General features: G+C 47.6%; 1 protein-coding gene across 2 annotated transcripts in view; it reads left to right on the top strand.

Moving 5' to 3' along the window:
* pcdh7b (protocadherin 7b) overlaps positions 1-24,036 on the top strand; it is a 130,950-nt gene that overhangs the window by 45,575 nt on the left and 61,339 nt on the right. The window contains exon 2 of one of the 2 annotated variants that reach the window (XM_030076069.1): positions 15,340-15,559. In XM_030076069.1, the coding sequence (XP_029931929.1) occupies positions 15,340-15,559 (220 nt within the window). The remainder of the gene's footprint in view (positions 1-15,339; positions 15,560-24,036) is intronic. The other variant, XM_030076070.1, reaches the window with a different exon arrangement.

A 24,036-nucleotide genomic window follows, 5' to 3' on the forward strand; every position in this document is an offset into this window, starting at 1 on the left:
CGTTATTAAAACGCACAATCCACTCATATTTACACAATGAAATATTTAATACCCTGTATCACACAAACTGGAGCGTAAATACCGCTGTAATCAGCCATGGTTTCCGGTTCGTTGTGTCTCCAGCAGCCATGGCGATATCATGTCCTTAGCTTCCTAAACGAGGGATTTGTCCAAGACCAAAGAGAATCTGTAGCCAGCAAATGACTGCCTCTATGCGGTCGCTTCTCATTTAGCTGCTCAATGCTTTCAAAACTGGAATCTTATTTTATTCATGTGGATTCGGGTGGTCTCTCTCCCATCTCTGCCTTCTCCGAGTCTGTCTCCATCTCTCTTTTCTTTTTTTTTTTCTTTTTTTTTTTTTTTTGCTTCTCCCTCTCTTTATCAACACACATACATTCCTCCTCTGCCCCCTCCCCAGCCCTCGCCCCCTCCCTTCTGCCTCCTTTTGGCCCCCTCTCCGGAATCGTGCTATAAGGATTTTAGCAAGGGCTCAAATTAATTTCAGCTTGTTAATTCCCTTTGAAAAAAAAAAAAAAAGGAGGGTGTGCAGAAGGGTGAGGAGAAGGAGAAGGAGAATTAAAGAAGCAAGCCAGGTCGCTGTTTGAGTTTCTAATTGCCCAGGCCCAGAATGTGACCTACAGATGTGAAATTCCCCACTTGATGAAATATTAACTAGATTGTAGGGCTCGATGGAGATCAGCTGTACTGGAAGGTGCTGCATAGAAAGAGAGAGGGAAGGAGGGAAGGAGGGAAGGAGGAAGGGAGGCAGACGCGGTGGCATTGCAACTCAACAGGATCGAGGTCGACAGGGTCGTGTGTAGGAACGTGGGAATGGCAGAAATGAAATGGAACTCATTAGGAGGAGAGAGCGAGGGATGAGAGGGACTCTCTTTCATGTGTGTGTGTGTCCTCACACACGCATGTGCACACGTGTGCGAAGACACCAGCGAGCTCCTTCAAGGTCTTACACGGCATAAAACCTTAATGTGGAACAGACCGCTCACCTTATCTGTGGATTTACGACCCAACAAGTCATTCATCTTTCTCTAGCTTGTTAGTATTACGCTTCAGCCCCAAAGTATTGAGATAAGCGGAGCGAGAGACGTGAGAATTAGGGAGTGAATTGAGTGTGATGGATGACTTGGTGGGTAATATTCTTGACAGATGGATGAGGAATGAAAAGTTGTCGCGCCGAAAAAACAAACTCACTAATGGTGATGATCACATCTGGATGGGCTGATACCTGGCACGGCTCCGATGGGGGGAAAAGGAGAAAAAAAAAAAAAAAAAAAAAAAAAAAAAAGCACCGCGCTCACTCATGGCGCAGCTTGACAACTTCTACCTCAACAACACCAATATTATCCTTCGCTACCAACGAGATTCAGAACAGGCCGTTTACCACCGTATAAGGCCTGATGTAAGTGTGTGTGTTTGTGTTTCAGCTGCGGTAACTGTGTTTTCAGATGGTAGAGAGTGATTATAGTACCGCCGAGGAGCCAAAAACACTCACTGGATGCATCTTGGGAAAAGGACGACCACCCTAAGTGCCCCCCTCGCTCTTCAAACTCACTCCTCTGGGAATGCACATCAGCGGCTGGAATTATTACAAAGGCAACACAAACACTTTTCAACGCCTGAAATAATACCCGCAGCCAAATTATCATATTTTGCCTCATCGTTGCGCTCGGTGCTGCTTAGAAATGAATGTGGCTCGGTTGTTAGTGTATAAATCATTACAGTTAACCCTTTGAACTCCCCTTAAATTACCCCTCATGTAGTTTCAAAGATAGAAAAAATACTGTACGGCAACGTTACACACACATATATGCTGTATCTGCATTGAAGACACCACTGTTTTCTGGCTGCAGAATCACATCAAATAGAAAATATCCGGATGTCTTGTGCGTCATTTTACACACATTTCCCTGGAATTCAACGGGACATGTTTGGTAGCTTTGGAAACCTCGGCATCTCCGCTAGAATTGAATTAATTAATAAACTTCTGTGGGCTTGAACAAAGCCACGTGCACTCGTAATGATGAACCCCCCGCGTGGCTCGACGGAGCCGCAGAGGTTAACGGATTGACTTTTTTTTTTTTTTTTTTTGCAAACGTCTGACCTGCTTTTCATTCTGGCCAAAGAGACGGAGCCAGAAGCACATGAGGGCGGCGGGTGGGCCGGCGGGGTCTGAGAGGAGGGGAGACAAAGTAAATACTCAGGGAATAACAGAAACTGTAGCCCTCTAAATAACTACTCCTCCAATGCCCCAAATTCATAATAATGTGGTCTGCACTGCAGATAAATAAAACACACCCAATTTTCTTGTTAGCATAGAAATGTGGGCCAGGCGGCTGTTTTTTTTTTTTTTTTTAAAGAGATCTGATTATTGTTTTAAGGGGGAACTGCCTCGGCTTAGATGAATAGCAATCCCCTTCCAACTCCCCCCCTCCTGCGACCTCTACCTCTCAATTTACACAGGGGGTTAAATTAGCAAGCCTGATGAGGGCCATCATTAGCGCGGTGCTGTGCTGTGCTACGCTGCTAGCAGTTGGCTCCGGCTTTATGTGGAGATGAATAGGGAGTAAAAAAAAAAAACCGGCTGGGCAGAAACTACTGTACGTGTAAGCAGGGAGGAAGGCTTCTCAGAGGCAGAGGCAGCCCGGTCTGAGGCAAATACCGGGCATTGTTCTTAGATCAAAGAGGGAGAAAATGCCAATGTAATATGAGCTCAAATGAAATGGATGTTTTGTCTTCTTCTTTTTTTTTTTTTTTTTTTTTTTTTTTAGTCTGGGACAGCCTCATTTTTGGCCTTGGGTTTTGATTCGGGGTTGTTGTTTCAAGCGGTTTTGCTGTGGTTAGGTGACAGAGGGAGAGACACAGGAAACGTGAAAGGGAGAAAAAAGGGAAAGAGCAGGAGAGAGAGAGAGAACGAGAGAGAGAGCCGCATCCCTCTCTGCATCCGTACTACCCCTGAAAATCCACAAGGACGCCGAACGCCTATTCATAGCGAACACAAACACACGTATCGCTATCTCGGCCTCATGCCGCGATATCGACCCGGCGTCACAGATCCTACATGATCCTGCACGTGACGCCGCCGCCGCCGTTCTCAGCACTCGTCACTATTATCTGTCACGGCGGTGTCACGCTGAATCAATAGCCATCTCTGAGCCATTGACCCCCCCACCCCCCTCCACCCCACCCCAAACACACCACCAGTCCACCCCCCCACCACTGAGCCACCAACTAGCACGGCGACCCTTGTTACTCCCAGAAACTCGGTGTGTGTGTTTTTGTGTGCACGTCCCGCACGGCTATTTTTCTCCGCTACCTTAGGTGAGGTATCATTCTTCCCCCTCAGTTTGCCCCCCTCCACCCCCCCACCCCCTTTCATGATTAGTGAAGGAGGGGCGACGAGGGGAAGCACACACACTTCAGTGCTTTCACCTGCGCCAAGGAAAGCAGGTGGGTGTGCGCAGGAGAAAGAAGGGGCAGGGGCGGCGGAGGGAGGGAGGGAGGGTGGGCATATTTCAGCGCGACACAGGATCCGTTCCGTCTGCTAACCAGGCCCCCCCCACCACCACACACACACACACACACATAAACACACCTTCCCTACAGCCCTCCTCCTCCTCCTTCCTCTTTTCCCTCTTTTGCCTCCGCCTCCTCTTGCCCGTCTCACTGCCGCTTCTTTTATTCGTAGGATACCAGCTGCTGGTAAGGTGATAGGTGAACCGCACTCACTCACACACACACACACCTGCACACACACACTCCTACACGGGGATTGATGGCGCAGGGGCATCTGTACGGAGCAAACCGGAGAGCAGGTACAGGTGTCCGGTAATCATGGCTGTTTGACCTCCCTGCAACCTTTGATTAAGCACGGGGGCTGGAAAGGGAAAAAAAAAAAAAAAAAAAAAAAAAAAGAAGAACTTTTTCTGCATTCTGCCTGTTTGCTCACCGTCTCAACAAAGAACTTCATTGTTAGCAATTTCCTATGTAACCTGACCGCCGCTTTTTCTCCTCCTTATTCAATATTGGGGGTGGGGAGTGGTGGGGGGGGGGCACAGCTTGCAGCTAAGCGAGGACAAAACCAGGCCAAAGTGAACTGTGCAAGAGTTTCTTTGTACTCCTCCTCCTCCTCCTCCAGTGTTCCTCCGCATTATTTTGACTTATTGGGCAGAATTACCAGAGGGAACAAACAAGCTGCGCTGCTAATTGTGTTTTTTCGACACTCCTGTGCCCCCTTAACAAAGTGCCACTGCGAGCAGTGTTGCTCGAGAGCGGTGACAGTGGGGACGAAAACAACCTGACGCCATTATCACATTTCCCATTATCTCGCCCCAAAATGGCCGCCCAGTCGACGACCGGGTAATGAGATCTAATAGGTTAGGAATGAAAATGAGACCTTAAGAGCAGAGATCTTCCCGGTTCTTGTGCTTTTTTTTATTTATTTATTTATTTTTTCAGTCATTGGGAATAGTGTCAGAGAGAAGACGAGAGTAGGGGGAAAAAAGGCAGAGGAGGGAGACTAAGTGTTAGCTAAGTGCACTCGAAGAAGTGCCTCGGAGGAGAGGACTATTTTACACGGGGATTAATGTGCATATCGGCGTCATCAGACAGCGATACCGGCCCTGATAGGCTGTCTGCCTTTGATGCCTTCTGAGGGAAGGAGGCCTTATCCCTTTTCGCCTATCTTTGGCAACCGCTGCTCCGACACACACACACACACACACACACACACACACTGATCTGTGCCTTTACAACGGGACAGGGAGGATTATGTGGTGTGTATGCGTGTCCAGCGCCTCGTTCAAATCCAATCGAAATATTCACATATGCACCGTACGCCGTCACACACACATCCACATTCAATCATCACTTTCGACTTCATTTTCTGGTCGTGTGTCGGAGAAAACGCACGGTTAGTCTTTAAAAAAAAAAAAAAAGAAAGAAAGAAAGAAAGAAGGAAAGAAAGACGCCGCCTTGCCACTTCGCCCCCTCAAACGCTATTAAAATTTTTCGTTATGTTTTTCACTTTGTCCGCCGGGCCCCCCTGGTGAAACGAACACATGGGGATTGTCTGGGCCCGAGCCAAACACACATAAATTTCAATATTAATTTGGTCGGCACCTCGGCAGCCCTCCCCGGCTTCCTAATCTCCCGCCGCATATCTTCATTATCTGAAAGTGTGCTTTCATCTTAATTCCATTTTCATCCATCAAACGTCGGGGAGGTTTGACCTTGCTCGATCTCGACAAAGATAGCGAAGTGAAGGCAAGGGGGAGGCGGGCGGGGAGGGGAGGGGAGAGTGACAGAGACGGAGATAGGTGGGGGGGGAGAGGAGGGGGCGGAGGAGGAGGAGGCGAAGGAGAGGGAGGGAAGTTTGGAGATAAGAGGCCGAGGGGAGATGATGAACGAGGATGGAGAGATGGGGAACATGACAGGAAGAAATGTGGAAGAGGGGGAGAAATATCTTCCGTGCCAACCGTCGAGGTCTGTTGAACGTGTCCGTGTGTGTGTGTGAGTGTGTGAGGGAGTGTGTGTGGGTCCATCGAGCAGGCTATTCCATCTCCCATAATCCCCATGTTGCACCCACTGCAATAAGAGGTTACCCTCACCTCTCTCCTTCCCTCCCGCAGTCGTTTCCTACCTTCCTCCTTCCCTGCCACTCTTTATTCATTCCCTCCTTTCCCTCAAATCGCCTTGGGCCTTCTCCTTCCTCGTTCAATTTCTCTCTCTCTCTCTCTCTCTTCCTCCCTCTTCCTCTCTCTCCCTCACCGTGAGTTTATTTATTCTGACATTAGCGTTTAATTACTCATTTGTAATAATTGTTTTCACAATCATTTGGATCATAATTGTCTTCTGTTGTCGGGAACAGGTGGCGGTTGGGATCTGTAAGGGAAGTGTGTGTATCTGTGTGTGTGTGTGTGTGTGTGTGTGTGTGTGAGAGAGAGAGAGATGTGGACATAAGTACATGATTCAGTTGGCATCAGTTTCAACGAGGCAAAGACGCGCCCCCTTGTGGTGCTACCCTGATGAGATGAGGGATGCACGGGTGGTGTGTTAAATGAGAGAGCTGGTGTATCTACATGAGGAAACACACACGCGCACACACACACACAAACACACACACATCACGCTTACTTATCCCACATGAATGATACATGCCTGCATGAACATGCTCAAACAGAACGCCTCATTAACGGATAAGCCGGATATGCTCTCTAGCCTCCCCCAATCTATCTCTCTCTCCGTCTCTCCTCGTCTCTGCCTCGCTCTCTCTCTTTTGTCTGTTTGGATGGCGGCCCTGATCCCCTAAATGCAGGTTATCTGTCATCAGTGACACAGGATGGTAAATAAAGAACCATTTATCAGCCTTATTAAAGCCTCTACAGTCTCTCTTTGCTTAAATTTATCTTCCCCCCTCGCTCTTTCGCTCCCTCTCTCCTATCTCTATCTCTCCTTGTCGATCCTCTTCTCGTTCGATGACATTCATTTCGTCCCCGCACAGCTGATGTCAAACAACAGCCGAGGGTTTGGCTCGCTGCAGCCCGGGTCGCATTCGAATGCTCGTCTGCACCGCCGTACACGACATCGCAGTCTCACCTCTGGAAAATCCTTCCTCCTGGCGTTCGTTCATCCCGAGTCGACGCCGTGACATAAATCCCGCGGTCCGAGTCGGAAGCGAACGCAGCGTTAGCCGACTTAGCGGCGGAGCTGACCTCATTCATGCTGCTGCAATTTTGTAGCCTACATTCGGAGTGGGAAACTCTACCTGGAAGACTGGCATTTTGAGTAAAAACAAACATTTCAGATATTAAATAACCTGATAAACGAGTACAACTGCTTGCTTTTGGCAGGGAAGTTAGCCACCTAGCTTACCAGTTAGTAATATACTAGCCAATTCACTAGGCTAGGCTCTTGGTCGCACACAAACAAACTTGAATGTTCAAAATGGCCCACTGTGTGAATATAGTTAATAGTGTAAATACACACAAGTATCCAAAAAAAAAAAACAACAAAAAAAAAAACAGTGGGAGAAAGGTTTCCAATGGGACCAAGTCTATAAATATAATATCTCCATGTCCACATGCCGTTTTAACAGTTAGAATTTATTTTTTCCATGTTGGTTCCAATGTTTTCCATTGTTTGTGAATGTATACAAGGTGATGCATTATCAAAAAAAAAAAAACCCTGAATAAAACCACTTTAAGGCAGAAAACTTTCAAGATGTATTTGACTATGCTGTGATTTTCCCATTTTCAAAAAGGATGTTTATACTATTATCACATTATAAATCATTTAACCCTTTGATGCATGAATTATGAAAGCCTGAGTCAAGATTTTTTTCTCATGTGTTTTTACTCTTCTTAGGGCATGAACACTTTTGTGAGTCTCCATACTTCTTTAAGGATGAAGGACTGGTATTATCATAGCATTATACTAATATTAATATGTTTTCAGCAACAAGAACTGACAGTCTCTGCATAAACCTCAATGGGGTGGGGTTGGGGGGGAAACCATTGCATTTAGGAGAAAATGTCTTTTAAACAGCTGTCCACTGTAGTGACCGCTATGCATGAAAGGGTTAATGTAGTCTGGGTTGAAAAATACTGAACCTGTTTTTAAAACCGGTCAGGTGTGCGCTCTCAGGACAGGTAGCCGGTCGAGGCGTCTGCCCGCTTCGCGCCGAACTCGCGCCGAGCTCACGTCACGCTCTGCGCCGACGCCCGGGCCCCCGTGTCACAACAAACTAACGTTAGCGGCGGCCCGCGCCCCGTCACGCGCTGACAGTAGTGGGCCGCTGGTCAGACACAGCGCTGCCGAGGCTGTGATGGATCCCTACACGCGACACCTAGATCCCCCGTGTCAGAGCGAGGAACCTCGGCTGAGTGACATGTGACATGACGTGACAATGCCAGATACATGACACACGCATGAGGAGATACAGACACACACACACTCACATACACACACACACACAGGAAAAAGAAAAAAAAAAAAAAACAGGCACTTGCAACGCATGAATGCACAGGTAGCGATGTGAGCAGATATGGACACACTTAGCGGGTGGTATGCCACTCATGTGTCAGTCTACAAACAAGGCCTGATTTCGAGAAAAGTAGGAAATGTGATAGCGAGATTTGCAGGCAGACTCCGTGTAAGCAACACCGGGGGTCAAGGTTCGGTTGACACGCGGTCCCAGCTGGTGCCAGAGCTTGTCTCCGCAGAGGAAGGCTCTATAACATGTCGACAAAGGAGAACGCAGCATCCATACGTAATGAGAGGGTGTAACATTATTCACGATTGACAGCCACCGGTAATGTGAGGGAAATAGTCAAAAATTTAGCGAAATGGAAATATCTGGGCTCTTTTGACAACAACGGCACGGTGCAATCCACGCATTATGAAGCCTCCATTTATCCGTTTTTATACCCTCTATAGGTCTTTCCACCATCACGCTATCAGCTGTGTGTGACGCTGGGCTTGCAACAATGCCGCTCAGGCAGCCCGGCGAAAGCAGTGGAATTATTTGTCAGCGTCAAGCTAATCCACTGCCATTCAGCAGCAACCCTCCCCCAACAAAAAAAAAGAAGAAAAAAAAAAAGGAAAACACTTCTCTTTTGCCATTCAGAGCAGGTCAGGGGTTGGGCTAAGCTTCTGAAGACGTTCAAACGCGTCCCCCCAGAATAGTATCTCTGTTTCACCAGTGGCCTAATCCGCCACTTGAAGAGCAATTAAAAGTTTAGCTCAGACTTTAAGAAAGTAACCATGTGTGATCTTTTTTTTTCCTCTCTTATTTTTTTTTTTTTTTCCCTTTCTCTGGGTCTGTCTCTCCGGCTGTGCGCATGGGGTGCATGCTAATAGGAAAGTGCTAGCTGTGGCACTCCTCCAAAGGCATTCCATGCACACTGGGAAAAGAGAGACGACTGAAGGAAGGGAGGGGGATGGTGGATTGAAGGAGGAAAATGGAGTTGCGGATGGGAGGATCGCTCGCTTTCTCGCCTCCTTCTTCATCTCTGTTCCTTCCTCTCTCTTTTCTTTCTCTCTCAGACGTTCACATCTCTCCTCGCGCTCCCCAATCCCCACTTCCTTGTTCTTTATCCAAAGTTGCTCCCGGGGCCCCACGAGCTCTCAGACGAGGATTTATCCCCGCAAAGGTCCCTCGGATGAGTTTTTGCGGGTAACAGCAACTTTTTGTGGAGCCAGCCCCGCCACACAAAGGTCTTAAACGCAAGCGAGCAAAACCGATTAGCTGGACCTTCATGTTCTGGCGTTGCTGGTGCCTGTTTGGTTTGTTAAGTATTATCTGCTTGATGGTGCATATATATTTATATAGATATTTCTTCTGCTAAATGAGGGCAATAAAGGGTCAATAAAGACCTAAGGGATCGCCACCAGTGGACTCGTGTGTTGAGGGCGTTCAATCGATCTGTCTGCACTCGGATCATAAAATGGCCACATGGTAAAATGAATAGGGAAAATACAGTCGTGTTGCTTTCAAAGATCGACAAGCGTGGGCTAATAGCAACATCGGCTCTTAACAAGGCCGTGCGCCCGTAATGTCTTCAGCTGCGGCCGTAAACACAGTTTTACAGGTGTTTAAAGATCCCATCGAGCTTTCCGCACGAGCGTATCTCCTTCATCTTGCGTGTGCCTTGCGTCATTTCCAGTGAAAGGTGGATATCAAGTCAATCGCAGCCTCCATTTCTCAGTTACACCGAAGTCCATTACATCGCGATCACGGGATTGGTGAGCATTTTGGACAGGTGAGGGTTTTGGCCGGATGCCCTTGCATTCCTGACTGAGATCTGAAAGGATTTGAAAAAAAAATCACCTTTTTTCTTTTTGAAGCTCAGCGGACTAGAAAAGACACACGCTTTGCATCTCTTTTGACTTTGACGATAATGCTGGAAAAAATCAGACACCAGAGTGCTTTTATCTCTGCTTTGTTTTTCTTCCCTGTCTCTCCTGGAGTCTTAGGTTTTCTTTGGAAATGCTACCTCGGCTTATCTTCTCGTCTTGTTTCCTGGGAAAGACAGGGCCTGGTAGGAATGCGCGTGGAAGGAGGAGCGAGGGGAGGCGGAGAGGGTGGAATGTGGAGAGGTGAAGGGGAGCGCCGGAGTTCAACTGGACCGAAGCGATCAGTCAGGCCAGGACTTGATACCTGAGACCGTGCGGGCGGTTACAATAACAAAGCTTCAACCCTTCTCCACCAACAATCCCACCCAGAAACCCTCATCAGGATGCCTCTGGTGACTCCGGGGGCCCCCTCCTCACCTGAAAGACCAACCACATTAACTACCCACCGGATTACAACTTCTGAGGCAGGACTGTATCAGAATCCCGTTCTCAGGTTAGCCTGCAGGCGAGTAATTAAGTGCAACTGAGCAGCACCCAAATAGAACCTGACCCCAACATGATCAGATTCCAATTGATTTCCACTCAGACGTTCACCTTGAGGGCATTTGTCTCGTTTATCGCTTGAACATCATCGTATCTTTTTAATTTAGAGTAATGGGATTGCACTCGAGCATCTTGTGAACCCCGTTTCACCCGCGCCAGCGCCGCCGCTACAAGCCGGTGGCGGCCACCGGGTTAAGTTAGCAAAGCCAAATCGAGGCTCCCCGTAAGCATGATGTTTGGTGTAGCATGGCTATTTAGCACTTACTTGGAGTCTCGCGTGGCGTATCACAGGTCACTGTCAGGTTGCCCATTAAAAATTCAACGTGGCTTCTTAATTACAGACTGGCATTTTTGGCAATCATGGCCGTACTCATGTGTCGCTCCCCCGCCTTTCTCCCCGTGTGTCTCCTGCTCTTTTCCCTATCCACTCAGGCTGCTTTATCTTCACTTCCATCGCTCCCTCCATCACTCCGTCTCTCTCGCTCGGCTGCAATAAGACACTGGCCCTGCAGTTTATGTTTGCTCCCCTTGCCCCGAGTCCGCCCAGCCACAATTACTTGCCGCAGTTCACGGTAGTGGGTCACTGCCATCCGCCACAGGCATTTACAGCTGAAATTACACACAGTGTGTTTGCTAACCCATTCCACCTCCATCCTTCCATTCTCCTCAGCTCCACCCGGAGGCCCTGGAGAAGTTGGGCTTAATTATAAATACAGTCATCCGGAGCAAGCTGTTCCACGACAAAAAGTTGAGGTGCAGCCACGCGGATGAGAACCCGCTCAGCGTGAGCACGGTTTTAATTGTGTATTCGGTGCATCTTTTACATGCACGTTAATGACTGAAGAAGTCGTGCGAGCCAAACGGGCGGATCGTTCGGGAATCGATGATGACAGAAAATTCTCAGCATTCTGGCTACAGCTTTGAGCAACACGCATCGACTCAATCATTGATCTCCAAAACTCTGAAAATCTAAGCGAAAGCACACAGCTCCAAGTCTAGACAATGTTTCATCCATTCAGGGTTTGCTGGGAGATAAAAGCAAAGATCAAGTGAAGCACAAACCCCGTGCTCTGTATGGCCGCTCGGTGCTTTTAGTTTAGGGCTTGGGGGGCGGGCGGGGGGGAGGAAATGAAAATCAAATCCAAGAGGTCACACATTATTGACATGAGTGACACGGTCCTGTTTTTATTGGCCACAGCTTTTGGCCGAATAGGCAGCACATGTGTTTTCCCTTTAGCCTCCAGGAAATAGCCTGGGCCAAGCTTCGGCCCCGGCTTCCAGTAAACCTGTGGCTTGTTTGCATTGTTCATTTTCTGGGATGACGGAGTTGCTCAATCACCCGTAGCTGTCACGGCTGGCTTTCAATCACAGGAACAGCCCGGAGAGGCCTCCACTGTACGGACGCTAAAAGGGGTCCCGGCATCTGGTAGAGATAAAGCAAACTCGCACTAAATTGTAATGAAAGCCATGCATTATGAACTTGGCTACACTCTAGCAGCGCACAGCATGGGGGTCAGCAGTGTGTGTGTGTGTGTGTGTGTGTGTTTCTGTGTGTATGTGCATGGATATGTAACCCAGCATGGGGAAAACAATGGCATGTTGTTGCTGCAGTTGTTTTAATGGTTTTCTTTGATCTTTGCATTCAAAGCTTTAAAATGTTTAGCGCATAACGGGGAGTCCACGCATTATTTTGGCTTGATTTGTTAATTATCGCATTTTGATCAAACCTTTTCACAAGTAAAACAGGTCTCCTTTAAAGATCCACAACTCGTGGACCTCGATTGTAAAAGGTGTGGGGGGGTGCGAGCACATCTTTGGTCAGCCGCTGCTGAACTGATTGACAGCTGAGTGGGCCACGGGGGCAGAAGGTCACGGTGGGAGTGGGAGGGGTTGGCATCAAAGGGCATCGTCGTCGGTCAGGGTTAACGCTGGTTTTGAAAATGGCCGGTGTCTGGTGAGCGAGGGTCAACCTCGTGCCACTTGACACGGCGAGGGCGGAGGAAGGCGGTCGCTTCCATTTTAACGCCCACTGTCAGTTTCTTCAGCGTCACGTCTCACTCTTCGCTCATCACGTATGCTAAAGGCATCCTCCGGGACGGCAGAGACCCCGGCATCACCCCGGTGTGTGTTCACGTGCGCGAGAGAGTGTGTGCGGTTGCATGGCAGATAATTGTGGTCAGTTTTTCCCCTCGGTTTGGCCATGTGACAGACCATGGCAATTTCTTCCTCATGCACACTTGGAAGAGAAAACAAGATTGGTTGTGACACCCGGAAAGCCATATGTGATTTCACATGGCAAGCTGGACAATTTGTTTTTCTCTCCCAGCTACTGACACTCACACACACACACATGCCGACATGCAGACACACACATGCATGCACAAAAACGAGAGAGAGGGAAAATTAAACCGTTTTTTATTTTATTCATTTATTTAAAAGACACAGAATGAAGGGAGCGAAGGTCGCTGTGCAGACGGTGCTTGCTGCAGATTCTAAACCAAAGCCGCCGGCGATCTCTGCATGAACTCCATTTCAGGTCTGCAAACAAATTAGCTTTTTTTTTTTTTTTTTTTCTTCTTTTTTTTCGCCTGGTCTATCTCGCTCTCCCTCCAGTGAAAATAAGGGGAAATTCAGGTGGACAAAATCTATTTGTTCATTTAACTTTTTTTTTTTTTTTTCCATCTGCTTCTTTTCTCTCGCCCAAACTCAATTTTCCCTCAGTGCATGCTTGCTCGAGTGTTTCTTTTCTTCTGCAGCGGTCTTGCCAGCAATTCATTAGGCAACAGTCGTTTAATTTGTATCATTAGAAAACTGTGTTTCCCAAGGAGTATGGCTCTCCACTAAATCTAATCCAGACAAAGTTTTTTTTCTCCTTTTTTTTTTTTTTTTTTTTTGTCAACCACACACAGGCTGTGGGACTTGTTAACACACACCTCACACCAAACAAGTGCTTTTGAGAGAGGGAGAGAAAACAAATAAACAAAAACAAACAAACATAAAAAAAAATGGTGTAATATCTTAACATCTCAAGTGTTATTCCACTTATAGACGGCAGTCCTCCTTCTGGGCCCTGGTTTTAATTATGCAACAAATGTTTGACTATCCAAGTGAAATTTGCATGAATATTTATATCAATTCATTTGTTGAGTGTTGATTGTAATTACATGGAAACATGATTTATTGCCAAGATTGCTGTGTTAGCCAGCCAGCCAGAGAAAGAGAACTGGGGTGGAAATATATAAATATATGCAAATTTCCACACACAGCAAGACGAAGACTATTTTTTTTCCCAGTGGCTTGTGGGAAATTTCATTATCAAAAAGTGAATGTTCTACAGTGTCTGCCTGGCAGAGATTCAGAGGCGCTTATAATGATTGTCTCAGGATGACAAAATAACAAAGAGGTTTGTCTTTCCGTGGTGACCTGTCGCCGCTCTCTGAGAACGCTTCCTGTGTGCATGCGCGCGTGCGTCTACGTGCGTGGCCACACATGTATGAACAATCGCACACGTGTCTGCCTGCCTACACTGTAAGATGCTGCCCGGAGCCTGGTGTGATGGTGTGACTGTGCATTTTGCCTCTCAGATCACACACTTGCTGACAAATGCAAGGGTCGGGGACAGATGTGCAAATTAAAGGTGCAGTTCCCTCTAACCGGGGCTTATAGCAGATTTCATCCCATCAGGGAAGACAGCAGGGAACAAGAGGCAGGAGGGTGTAAGAGAAGGAGAGAAGGCTTGAGTAATGGGGCCTCTGTCCCGTTTTATATTCTCATGATGGAACAAGGAAGCAAGAAAGATAGAGGGAGAAGGGAGAGAGAGAGAGAAGCAGAGGAGGAGAAGAGAAAAACATGCGATGAGGTCCAGGAAGGGGCAGGAAGAGAAGATGCACAGCAAGAGAGGGGAGCTGCGACTGTGTTTGTATCTAATTAATGAATGGCATTAGCCATTTGTTATGCCATTTATTCTGGTAATGACCGAGCCGAGTCTTTGATTCCTCGCCTCACGCTCATTCTGCCTCTTTCATTCCCTCTCTCCACTGTCACCTTTCTACTGGCTGGTACAGGGATTGAGAGATGAAAAGGGAGAAAGGGAAGCAGACCAAGACACAGGGAGAGAGGGACCCCAGCTTAAATGATGTGTTGCCGCCTAACTAGACACTGCTCAATAACGTTAGTGCAAGCTACACATATTGACGTGAACCCACAGCTCAGCTACTGCACATGCACACATGTATGCGTTGCCGTGTGTGTGCCTGCGTGCCCGAGCATGCCCATGACTTTGCACTCACTGACAGGCCTTCGCTCTGTGACATCAAATCGCACTCGGTGCAGAGACAAATGCTTACTCACCTTGCCTTCTTCTTAGTGGGCACGTAAACAGGTGAACAAGGCCAGTGCGTTCTCCCCTCCCCCTTCGCTGCCTTTAACACAACTGTTCAGCCAGTTGCCAGGTGTACTTGGTCCCCTGAGCTTCAATGGAGCCTGTGAAAAAGTCCCTTTGTACCTCTTCGTCCATGTCCCCAGTACAAGGTCTTGCTACTGAACGTTTTCAGTGAAGGCTAAAGGCAGGACCTTGTTTTTCGTAAGAAACGCTTTTTGTTGGCTGTTCCAAAACAGTACTTAAGGTTATGTATACTTTTGTAGGGTGGATGTTGAGGTTAGTTGTGTCCCAAATATCCCAAAGATAACATCCCTCCTACTTCAAGATGCAGTCACTTCACCCTTGCTCCATTGCTCCCTGTCTTGTTTCTCTACCCTTCTGAAATGAACCCTTTTTCTAAAACCCAGAGGATCTGAATTCCCATTTCCTGGGCGTTTCAAACTCCTCCCTCTCCTCCAGCTTTCCCGTTCAAGTCTAACAAAAAAGAAACTAGGTACAAACAGTCCCCTTTGTAGTGACCCCCGGCCGTCTGGTTTCTCTTGTAGCCGTTTCGCCGAGTGACCTTCTCGGTGGTGAGCCAGCCCCAGGACCCTCACCAGCAGGGATCGCTGCAGAGCTGCTACGACAGCGGCCTGGACGAGTCTGAGACACCCAGCAGCAAGAGTTCGTCGGGCCCCCGGCTGGGCGCCCTTCCCCTGCCCGAGGACAGCTACGAGAGGACAACGCCGGATGGCAGTGTCGGTGAGGCAGAGCACATGGAAAATGGTAGGGGCAAACACTGAAAGGAGATTAAGAAAACGATAAGATACAGGAAACACACAAGCACACACACTGCACACACTGACCACACCATCCACGTAGCACACCGGACGATAGACACATTAAGCCTCACAAAACGCAGAAACATGCAAGATTTTCCTTTTTCCTTTAAAAAAACAAACAAACAAAAAAATCTCAGCGTTATCAAGTAGAAGTTTGTTGAGGTGTTGTTGGCTTGAAGATAGGTGTCACTGGTTAGGTGGGCTCTGTATTGTGATTTTGTCTTGAGCTTTTCATACAAGCAGACGTCGCAGGTTTGATTGTAACTGAAGCCGTGCTACAGACCCACACGGCCTGAGTCATGTGTTGGCTAGGCCTTGGATTTACTGAGAGTCTATGGTATTATTTCGGAAAGACCTGGTTTACTTGATCAAAGGGGCTACACGAGAGAATATATGTAATAGGCGCATTCATTTAGATCAACGCCTTTCAACCTTTTTTCTCTCCTTTGAGTTTGCAGCCCACTCTTTTGGACCACTTTACAATTCTCAGTGAATTTCATTTGGCGCCTAGGTTTTCGACTTAACTGCGAATTGATTTTCTACATGATCTCTCTATTTTGCCTTTCATTCTGCAAGATGAAATAAGGGAGTAGCTTCGTGGGGTTTGGTTGTATTACCCACCTTGACTTGTTTAGGAACTTGTGCGCCGGCATAGATATAGCTGCTGTGCTGATTTGCAATGCATGGTTTGGCTTGAGGCCTCTACGCAGCTACACAGTTTATTTTTCTCTAATCAGAGCAAGGTAGAATTGATGTTCTGTAGGTTGTAATGCAAAAGGACGGCCGCCCAGAGGGACTGAGGGGGAGAAGTGAAAGAGAACCTATTGTATTGGCAGTCTCAAGGTAGCTTTCGTTACAAAACCTTTCATACAGCGAGCCTATAGTCTTTTCCAAACAAGGCCATAGATGTATGTGTGTGTGTGGGTGTCTGGGTGTGCAGCGAAGGCAAGAGATAGAGGTAATGGTCCCATTGATAGTCTCGGAGTCTGAGGCAACGCTTAACAAGGAGTAGCTGTCTTGAGAGCGCTAAGCTTGAGTGCTGAGGCTTCCCCAGAGTGGCTTAGGATAAGGATATTCAAATGGCATTAAGATGAGGAATCCTTATTCAAAAATCCAGAGCGAGGACCTTGTCTTCATAGATAGAGTTGTCTCGTACATCGTGTCTTAACTCTGCCAGTGCAATGCGGTGGCATGGCGGTCAAGACAATTTTCCATTATACCCACAAGGGGAAACCAGAACAAAATAGTGGTGATCTGGGAGATGGCCCAATGCATTAAATGTCTGCTTGGGGGTTTGGGAATGACCGAAAGTCAGGCAAATCAGACAGATGCGCACATCAAATGGGTTGTTACACAGGTGCCGGAAATCGGCTTTCTCACATTCGGGCCTCAGTGCAGATTTAAATGGGATTTGAAATACTTTGGTGTGAGTGTGGGCTGGTAGGGGTGTCTTGTGGGTATTTAAAACCTCCAGTTTCAGACAATAGGCAGCCATTTACGGACCGAATTAGTTCCAATTAAAGGCTCATTTCAGTTTGGCCTCTGCTTCGAGTAATTGCACCAGGACAGTCGATAGCAGACAACCCGGTAAGATCAAAACCGTGATCGGCCTATCAATCAAATCCACCTTGAGAAATGAAACCTAAAAATAGTGAAGGAAAGTGACTATTACATGCATTTACGAATTCCTTCCCTATTTTTAGTCTTGTTTTAATTTTTCTTTACCCGATGGGGTAAAAGAATAGCGAATACACGTAAAAACACGTGACATAAAATCTATTGACCCGAAATGCATGTTAGTTAGTTCCACCTCGGTTTCTTTTCGGCGCAACTCAAGAAAAGTTGTGATTTTCTGTTTCTGTTGTTGCAGAGCAGAGTCTTGGAAAGAATACTGGAGCTTTAGAGCAGCTTTGTTAGAGGAAAGGAGTCAAGGTCAATCCATGAATCAGTCTCCATCCAAGAGAAACAACTGCTCTGCTGCTGCTCACTATCTTTTGTGGGATCAGCTGAATTGGTCAGAGACTGTGTGAGTGTGTATATGGTGTGTGTATGTGTGTGTGCGTGCGTGCGTGCGTGCGTGCATGGGCGTGTATATCTGTATGTCCACATGGACAGAAGGTAGTACGAGCGAAGGAAAATAACAGACTCTGTGTGAAGAAAGGCGGCTTTTGCTCATGTCACACTTGCATTCGAGGGAGCCGTTTTCCCAACCTCCACCTCAGGGGCTCCCCGAACTCCTTTTCCAACCTCACATCAACCTGTAAAACCTCAAGGTGGTCATTTTAAAGCATATTCAATACCACTGTGAGTTCTAATGGTTTGAGGCAATCAAGAGATATCATCTCGCCTGATGGGCGGCAGGGGATCCAAATGTGATCGGTTCAGTCCAGGAATAAAAAAACAACAACCGTGTATCCTGTCAGCGTGTCCTTGAGCGAGAAACTAAAACCCGACTTGCTGACTTGTTGTAAGTCACTGTGGATAAGGGCATCAGCTAAATGCCTAACTGTAATGTAAATGTAATCATCTAAGGTTGGGGCTAATATTGGCAAACTACTACGGCCTCATGAGGGAAGCTAACCGCAGTCATTAGCAATCCCCTATGTGCTGTAGTCAGAGCACACACGAACACCTCTGGTGCTGCATTTGCTCGGAGCTAAGTCCCTGTTCTGCGGGGAAAATGAGAGTAACGGCGGAAAAAGGGAGAACAAACGTTACCAGATGGCCTGCTGTGGTGGTACAGCATCGGTGTGGGCGCCGTTAGCAACAGGTGATTGTGGTCATTTGCGTCCATGATCTAGTGACAATGCGTGGTGAGAATATTTTTGTGTGGCCCTGCTGCTTTTCCCCATTCAGATCAGAATAAAGTGTGTGGGTGTGGAGATAGACAACATGCTGGTGTGTGTGTGTGTGTGTGTGTTTGTGTTTTGGATCAAGACCAGATTCAAAACCCCCGACCTTGAGGCTAGAGCCATGATAGCAGATTGAAGTCATATCAGAGACTTGACCAGGGTCTGACTCCCAGTTTTCGTGATGTTTACATCATGTTGGACAACCATTCTTTGGTTCCCGGGCAAGATGCGGATAAAAGCCAACGTCTCTTTTTGATTCCGTGGTTATTCCCGTTCCTTTATGACACGTCTTTGGGAAACACTAGGAACTCTCTTTGGGAAAAAAAGGAGCGTGCTCCGAGGTTCAGGGAGTCACCAGTGAAAGCTTGCCAGCTCCGACTTGGTTGCTGTCAATCGATGTTCACACAATCAATGTGCAGGAACAACCCTCCTCCTCTGCAGTCCCTCATCTCTCTGCCTCTTTCTCTTTCACACACATGAATGCACACACTCTGCACACACACACACGCATCCACACATCCACGCCAAACGCACATGCAGATGTACACATGAAGACAACTCATGCATTTTGTTGCCCCCTCTCTGCATCTCTTTGTCTCACTCCTTCCTTCCTTCCTTTCCGCACAGATGTGTCATGGGATCATGTTTTCTTTTTCCTCATCTCCTTCATCAAGGTCAGCTTTCAAACTTTATTATTTTCTACTGGTTGACTTCTTTCACAGGGGAACGGCGGGGGAAAAAAAAAACACACACACACACACAAAAAAAACAAAAACCTTGCAGCTCCATCCCAGACATGTTCTTCAGGATCCAGCTCAAAACAAAGAGTGTTGGGGGTCACCACGGGAATATCAGCGCGTTCTTGACCTGTTCCGCACTGCAAAACTTGGATCACACTTTTTCATCCTCACGGACTTTCTTTCAGCAGCCCACAGTGTGAAGGACGTCCGCGGGGAGCACATGAGAACGCCGCGGTGTCTGCAAAGACCGCATTTTTGTAAATACGTTCAGTTCAATAGGGTGCAAACTCAATTTATGGACGGAGTTGCTTTTGCAGCACACTAGCTCCACCAAACAGCAGTTACCACAACAACTAGCTCAGCTGTGGCATCCTGTACGTTTCATACAGTCTTGATCTTTCTGATGCACAGCTGGGCCGCTCACTTATTCATAAGCTTACCCCCATGCTCATTAGATATTCATAAACATTGAGTGTTTGGAGTCAAACACCCGATTAGGCCGTTATGGATGTCAAAGAGCCCTTCCAGACATTCAGTGTTATCGGCGGGTCAAAGAATTCTGCTCCGCTATTGATCTCCACATCACCAGGGGGGCCAGTGGATTTTTCATTTTTACCGTGTTAGCTCGAGTACACCTCGAAATAACATGCCTCTCCGTTGCCCTTTCATCCTTGTGTGAGGCGTCTGAGGTGCGCGCGGTGTTTTCATGTGAGACCTCCGTGTGAATCAGAACAGCTCCCGGCGCTGGAGCTGTAATATCACTGTTCAATACCGCACTTCAGCCACATAACTTGGCTTGCCAGAGGTCAGGCTTCATCTTGTTTAATCCATACTCCGAGTCGATACATATAGTTTCTTATTAAGCGAAAAATGCTAATATGTGTTTATAAATACCTTTTCGCCTTACCTTGATTTCCTTTCACCGCTGATAGGGCTGATTTGCTGCAACCATACTGAGGTGGTGTAACCAAACCGTGCATTTCCAGGGGTGTAGGGTAGAGCACAGCCACATGGAATCACTGTGGCCGCTCGTTTATGGAGCATTTATCCGTGTTTTAGGCCGGCTGACATGCATCTTTGAGGTGAATTACAGCAGGCTTGTGTAAGCGGCACAAAGAGAGGGGTTTCGTAACGCTCGACTGAACACTTTTTGTTCGAAGCGGTGGCCGCTCGACTTGCGACGATCCATTGCAGTTTTTCCCCAACTTTTTTTATTTTATTTACCGCCGCGTGTATTTCCCAGAGCTTTGATGGCTGCTCGGGCTACTGCTAGCTGCTGGGAGAGATGAGCAGTGTAAATTTACTGGAGGCTCTAAGAGAATGATAGCGTGCCATGCTGGCTGCTAACGTTAGCATGCCTCACACGTCTCTGAGCTTTGGCTGCCAGACAACCCACCCCCAACACACACACACACACACACACACATACACACTTTCTCGCTCTCTCTTTCCTGTCTCTCCTGCTGAGAAGTCTTGGGGTACCGCTGTTGGATTACAAACATCATCATTTAGTGCCGGCTAGCTGGCCCAGCAGAGTAAGACAGACAAGTGGCACATCACAGCAGTTATCAGTCAGGTAGTTGGAGAGTACACACACACACACACACACACTCTCTCTGAGCTGGCGCTACCATACACACAAGCTCGCGGTAGGCTACAAAATAAACACACACGCCGCAGACAGTCCGACATGCACCGAGCTACACAGAAAACACATATTCACGCATAGAAACAAATAAGGTCTCGCTGGCTTACACACACATGTGCACACACACACACACGCACACACGGTCCTCATTCAGCACAATGAGGCGGTGCATCATTTTCCGGCTCTGTGAAGCACCTCACTAGATCACTCCATTGTTGTTGTTTCTCTCTATTTCCGATGCTATGCCCATCGGAATGCTGCTCAGCCTGGTTAATAGTGTGTGTGTGTGTGTGTGTGGTTGGGTGGGTGTATGTGTGTAACTCTGTTCATTAGGCAAGCCCAATCGTGGGGCCAGATGGCAAAGCGAGTTTGTTTAATTAAAACCATTCATATTTCAAGAGCGGAGCTGCGGCGGTGCTGGTCTTGGGTCTGATTTCCCCAACTTGGTGGAGGAATGGGAATGTGTTTGTGTTTGTGTTTGTGTTTGTGTGTGTATGTGGGGGGAGCGAGTGGTGCACTGAAAAAAAAAAAAAAAAAAAAATCCCTCAGTGGAAGACATTCACACCATCAATCAGTATTTTACCCTCACACTCCCCCCCGGTGCCCTTCCCAAGGTCACGGCACATCTGTGCCGCTTGGCAGGCAAAGAGTTAAAAACACCCCGCCATTTATCAGAAAATTAAAATCAGGCCAGAAACGGGAGAAATTGTACCGAGTGTAGCTATCTTAATCAGTTACGCCTGCCTAGGTGTGTGGGGCCATGCTTGTGCATGAACAATCCAGTCTCACAGCCGCTTGTGCAACAGTCAAAAAAAAAAAAAAAAATTAATCTACAGCCTCATGGCCCTGAATGTGAATCGTCTATTTTTTTCATGCACAAGGACACGAATTTAGGAATTTTCCTTTTTGTGCATGTGCATGAATTTAATTTGTTTTTACTTTACCGGAAGTGGCTATAATCTGGGAGCTTTAGTAAACAAAACAAGGTGGGTAATGTTAGAGGGAGGGTGGTTAAGGTTAGGAAACAGAAAATAAACCCCACCTTTCTCCTCACGTGGGCTTTCTTGCTTTTTGTCCCACCTCGTGGGACGTGATACAGGCACAACACATACTCCCAATTGAAATGCATTACATGACGTTGAAAGTCCTGCTGACTGTCACAATTCATGGACAATTCATTCTCGGGGGAAATGAATCTGTAGATTAAACGTCGTGACTATTGCACAAAACACTGTGCTGGCATGAGGCTGGGCCGGCGTGTGTGATGTGCGTCCACGGGTGTGCAGCTAGATGCTAGAATAGTGCAGGAGTGGGTTTGTGCACATGTATGTATATATGTTTGTGTGCACGCAGCCGCCCCCCTGTGTGTGTCACATGTTCACTCCCACCTGTCGTACACCCCTCACCCCTCGTTTCTTCTTCAACTGACATCCCGAGGCGCGGCGGCGGATAGAGAGAACGAGAGGAGCCGGGGAGATGGCGTGACGATGGAGCGGCGACAGGGAGGCAGAGGCAGAGCAAATGAGAAGCACGCCGCTGTGAGAAAGCTCTGAAACGGGCGGAACGACAGAGGGAGACAGACGCGGAGATAGAGAGAAGCAGAGAGAGAATGAATTCAAAAAAAAAAAAAAGATGAGACAGACAGGGAATGAGCAAGCCAGACGATGAGAGCGGGAGGGAGAGAGAAAACAGGGACGGGGCGGCGGGCACGGAGAAGTTGCCAGCAGGGAGTAGCGGCTGACAGAGAGATGATTGATCACTGCTCAGCCAGAGCAGGCAGGTATTCAAATCATACCCCGGTGTCACACACACACACACACACACACTCCTCTCACTCACTCGCTCACTCTGCCTCTCCACATGGGCAAACATGCACTGCAGAGCCCACCCAGTGCAGTCCTACTCCCAGAACACACCACACCATGGGAGAACAAGCCGAGGAGTGCCTGCTCTGAACATGAAAAAAACAGTGTGTGTGTGTGTGTGTGTCTAGGGAGTGACCCCTCATTGATTTCACCTATTAAATCTACTTCAACCATAAATGGGAGATGCAGATAGGGATATGATCCTTATCTAATCCCTATGATGTTCCCTGAATCCCATGTTCCCTCCACTTCACCAATAAAAGGGAAGCTGGAGATGGACTCTACGCGACTAGGGCCCTATGTTCTCCAAATCCTATGTTATATTATTATTTTTAATTTTTTTTTTTTTTTTTTCAAATGGAAAACAGTGTTCCCACGACATAACGTTTCCCAATCCAAAACAATTCCCTCAATTTTTCGTTCCCTCAAAAAAAGAATTTCAACGCATCTGATACTGGAAGAGAGGAATGGAAAGACTGTATTTTGTGTCATATTTTGGGTTGTGTGTGCGATATGAGAGGTAGAAAATGGCATGGCCGCAGCACATTATCTTACACAAACACACACATGCACACACACTGTGGATATCCGTCTGCGTGGCCGGAGGCAGAGATTAAAGCAGCCGGTCAGCTGGCTCGCAGACACGAGAACCAGCACACGGGCACGGTGGCCATTTTGCTTGTGAGAGGGAAAAAAACGCCGCTGCTTTACATTTCGCACGACGCGGTTTGCGTGTGAATGCGCTCGGCATCCGAAAGGCCTCGGGTCGTCGGATACCGGCAATCGAAGCCCGCTCAAGGAGGGCAGCCATGTTGTTTCCGAGGACCGAGGACCGCGTGTTGATTTTCACTTCAGACGTGGTCAAACTGCTGTGCGTCGGCATTGTCTTCTGCAATCTAGAAGCGGGGTTGTAAAAAGGCACGGGCAGGCGCTCGTAGGAGAGCGAGAGGGGGAGAGCAGACCGGTTTTTCATGCCGCCGCGTGGACATGACTGTATTTTCAATGAGGGCCTACAGTTCAATGTGCCACCATGTGCATTTCCAGCCTTTTTAGGTGCAACCAAGCGGCGATGGGCAATTTGGCTCGTCTCCAAGCGGCACTGGCATTTGCTGCGTTTGAAATAAAATCACTTTCTCAGACAGCTGTTAATTTGGAATGCACCTCCCCGTTTTTTTTTTTCTTTTTTTTTTTTTTTTTAAAGTTTGTTGTCTCCGTTTTGGCCCGTCTCTCTCACAGTTATCACTTCTTGGCTCAGGTATGTGTGTCAGGTGTAGCGTTTTGGGGGGGGAACAGGTGGGGCGGACTTCAATGAAGAC

The sequence above is a fragment of the Myripristis murdjan genome, chromosome 18, assembly GCF_902150065.1.
Source record: "Myripristis murdjan chromosome 18, fMyrMur1.1, whole genome shotgun sequence".
Lineage (NCBI taxonomy): Eukaryota > Metazoa > Chordata > Actinopteri > Holocentriformes > Holocentridae > Myripristis > Myripristis murdjan.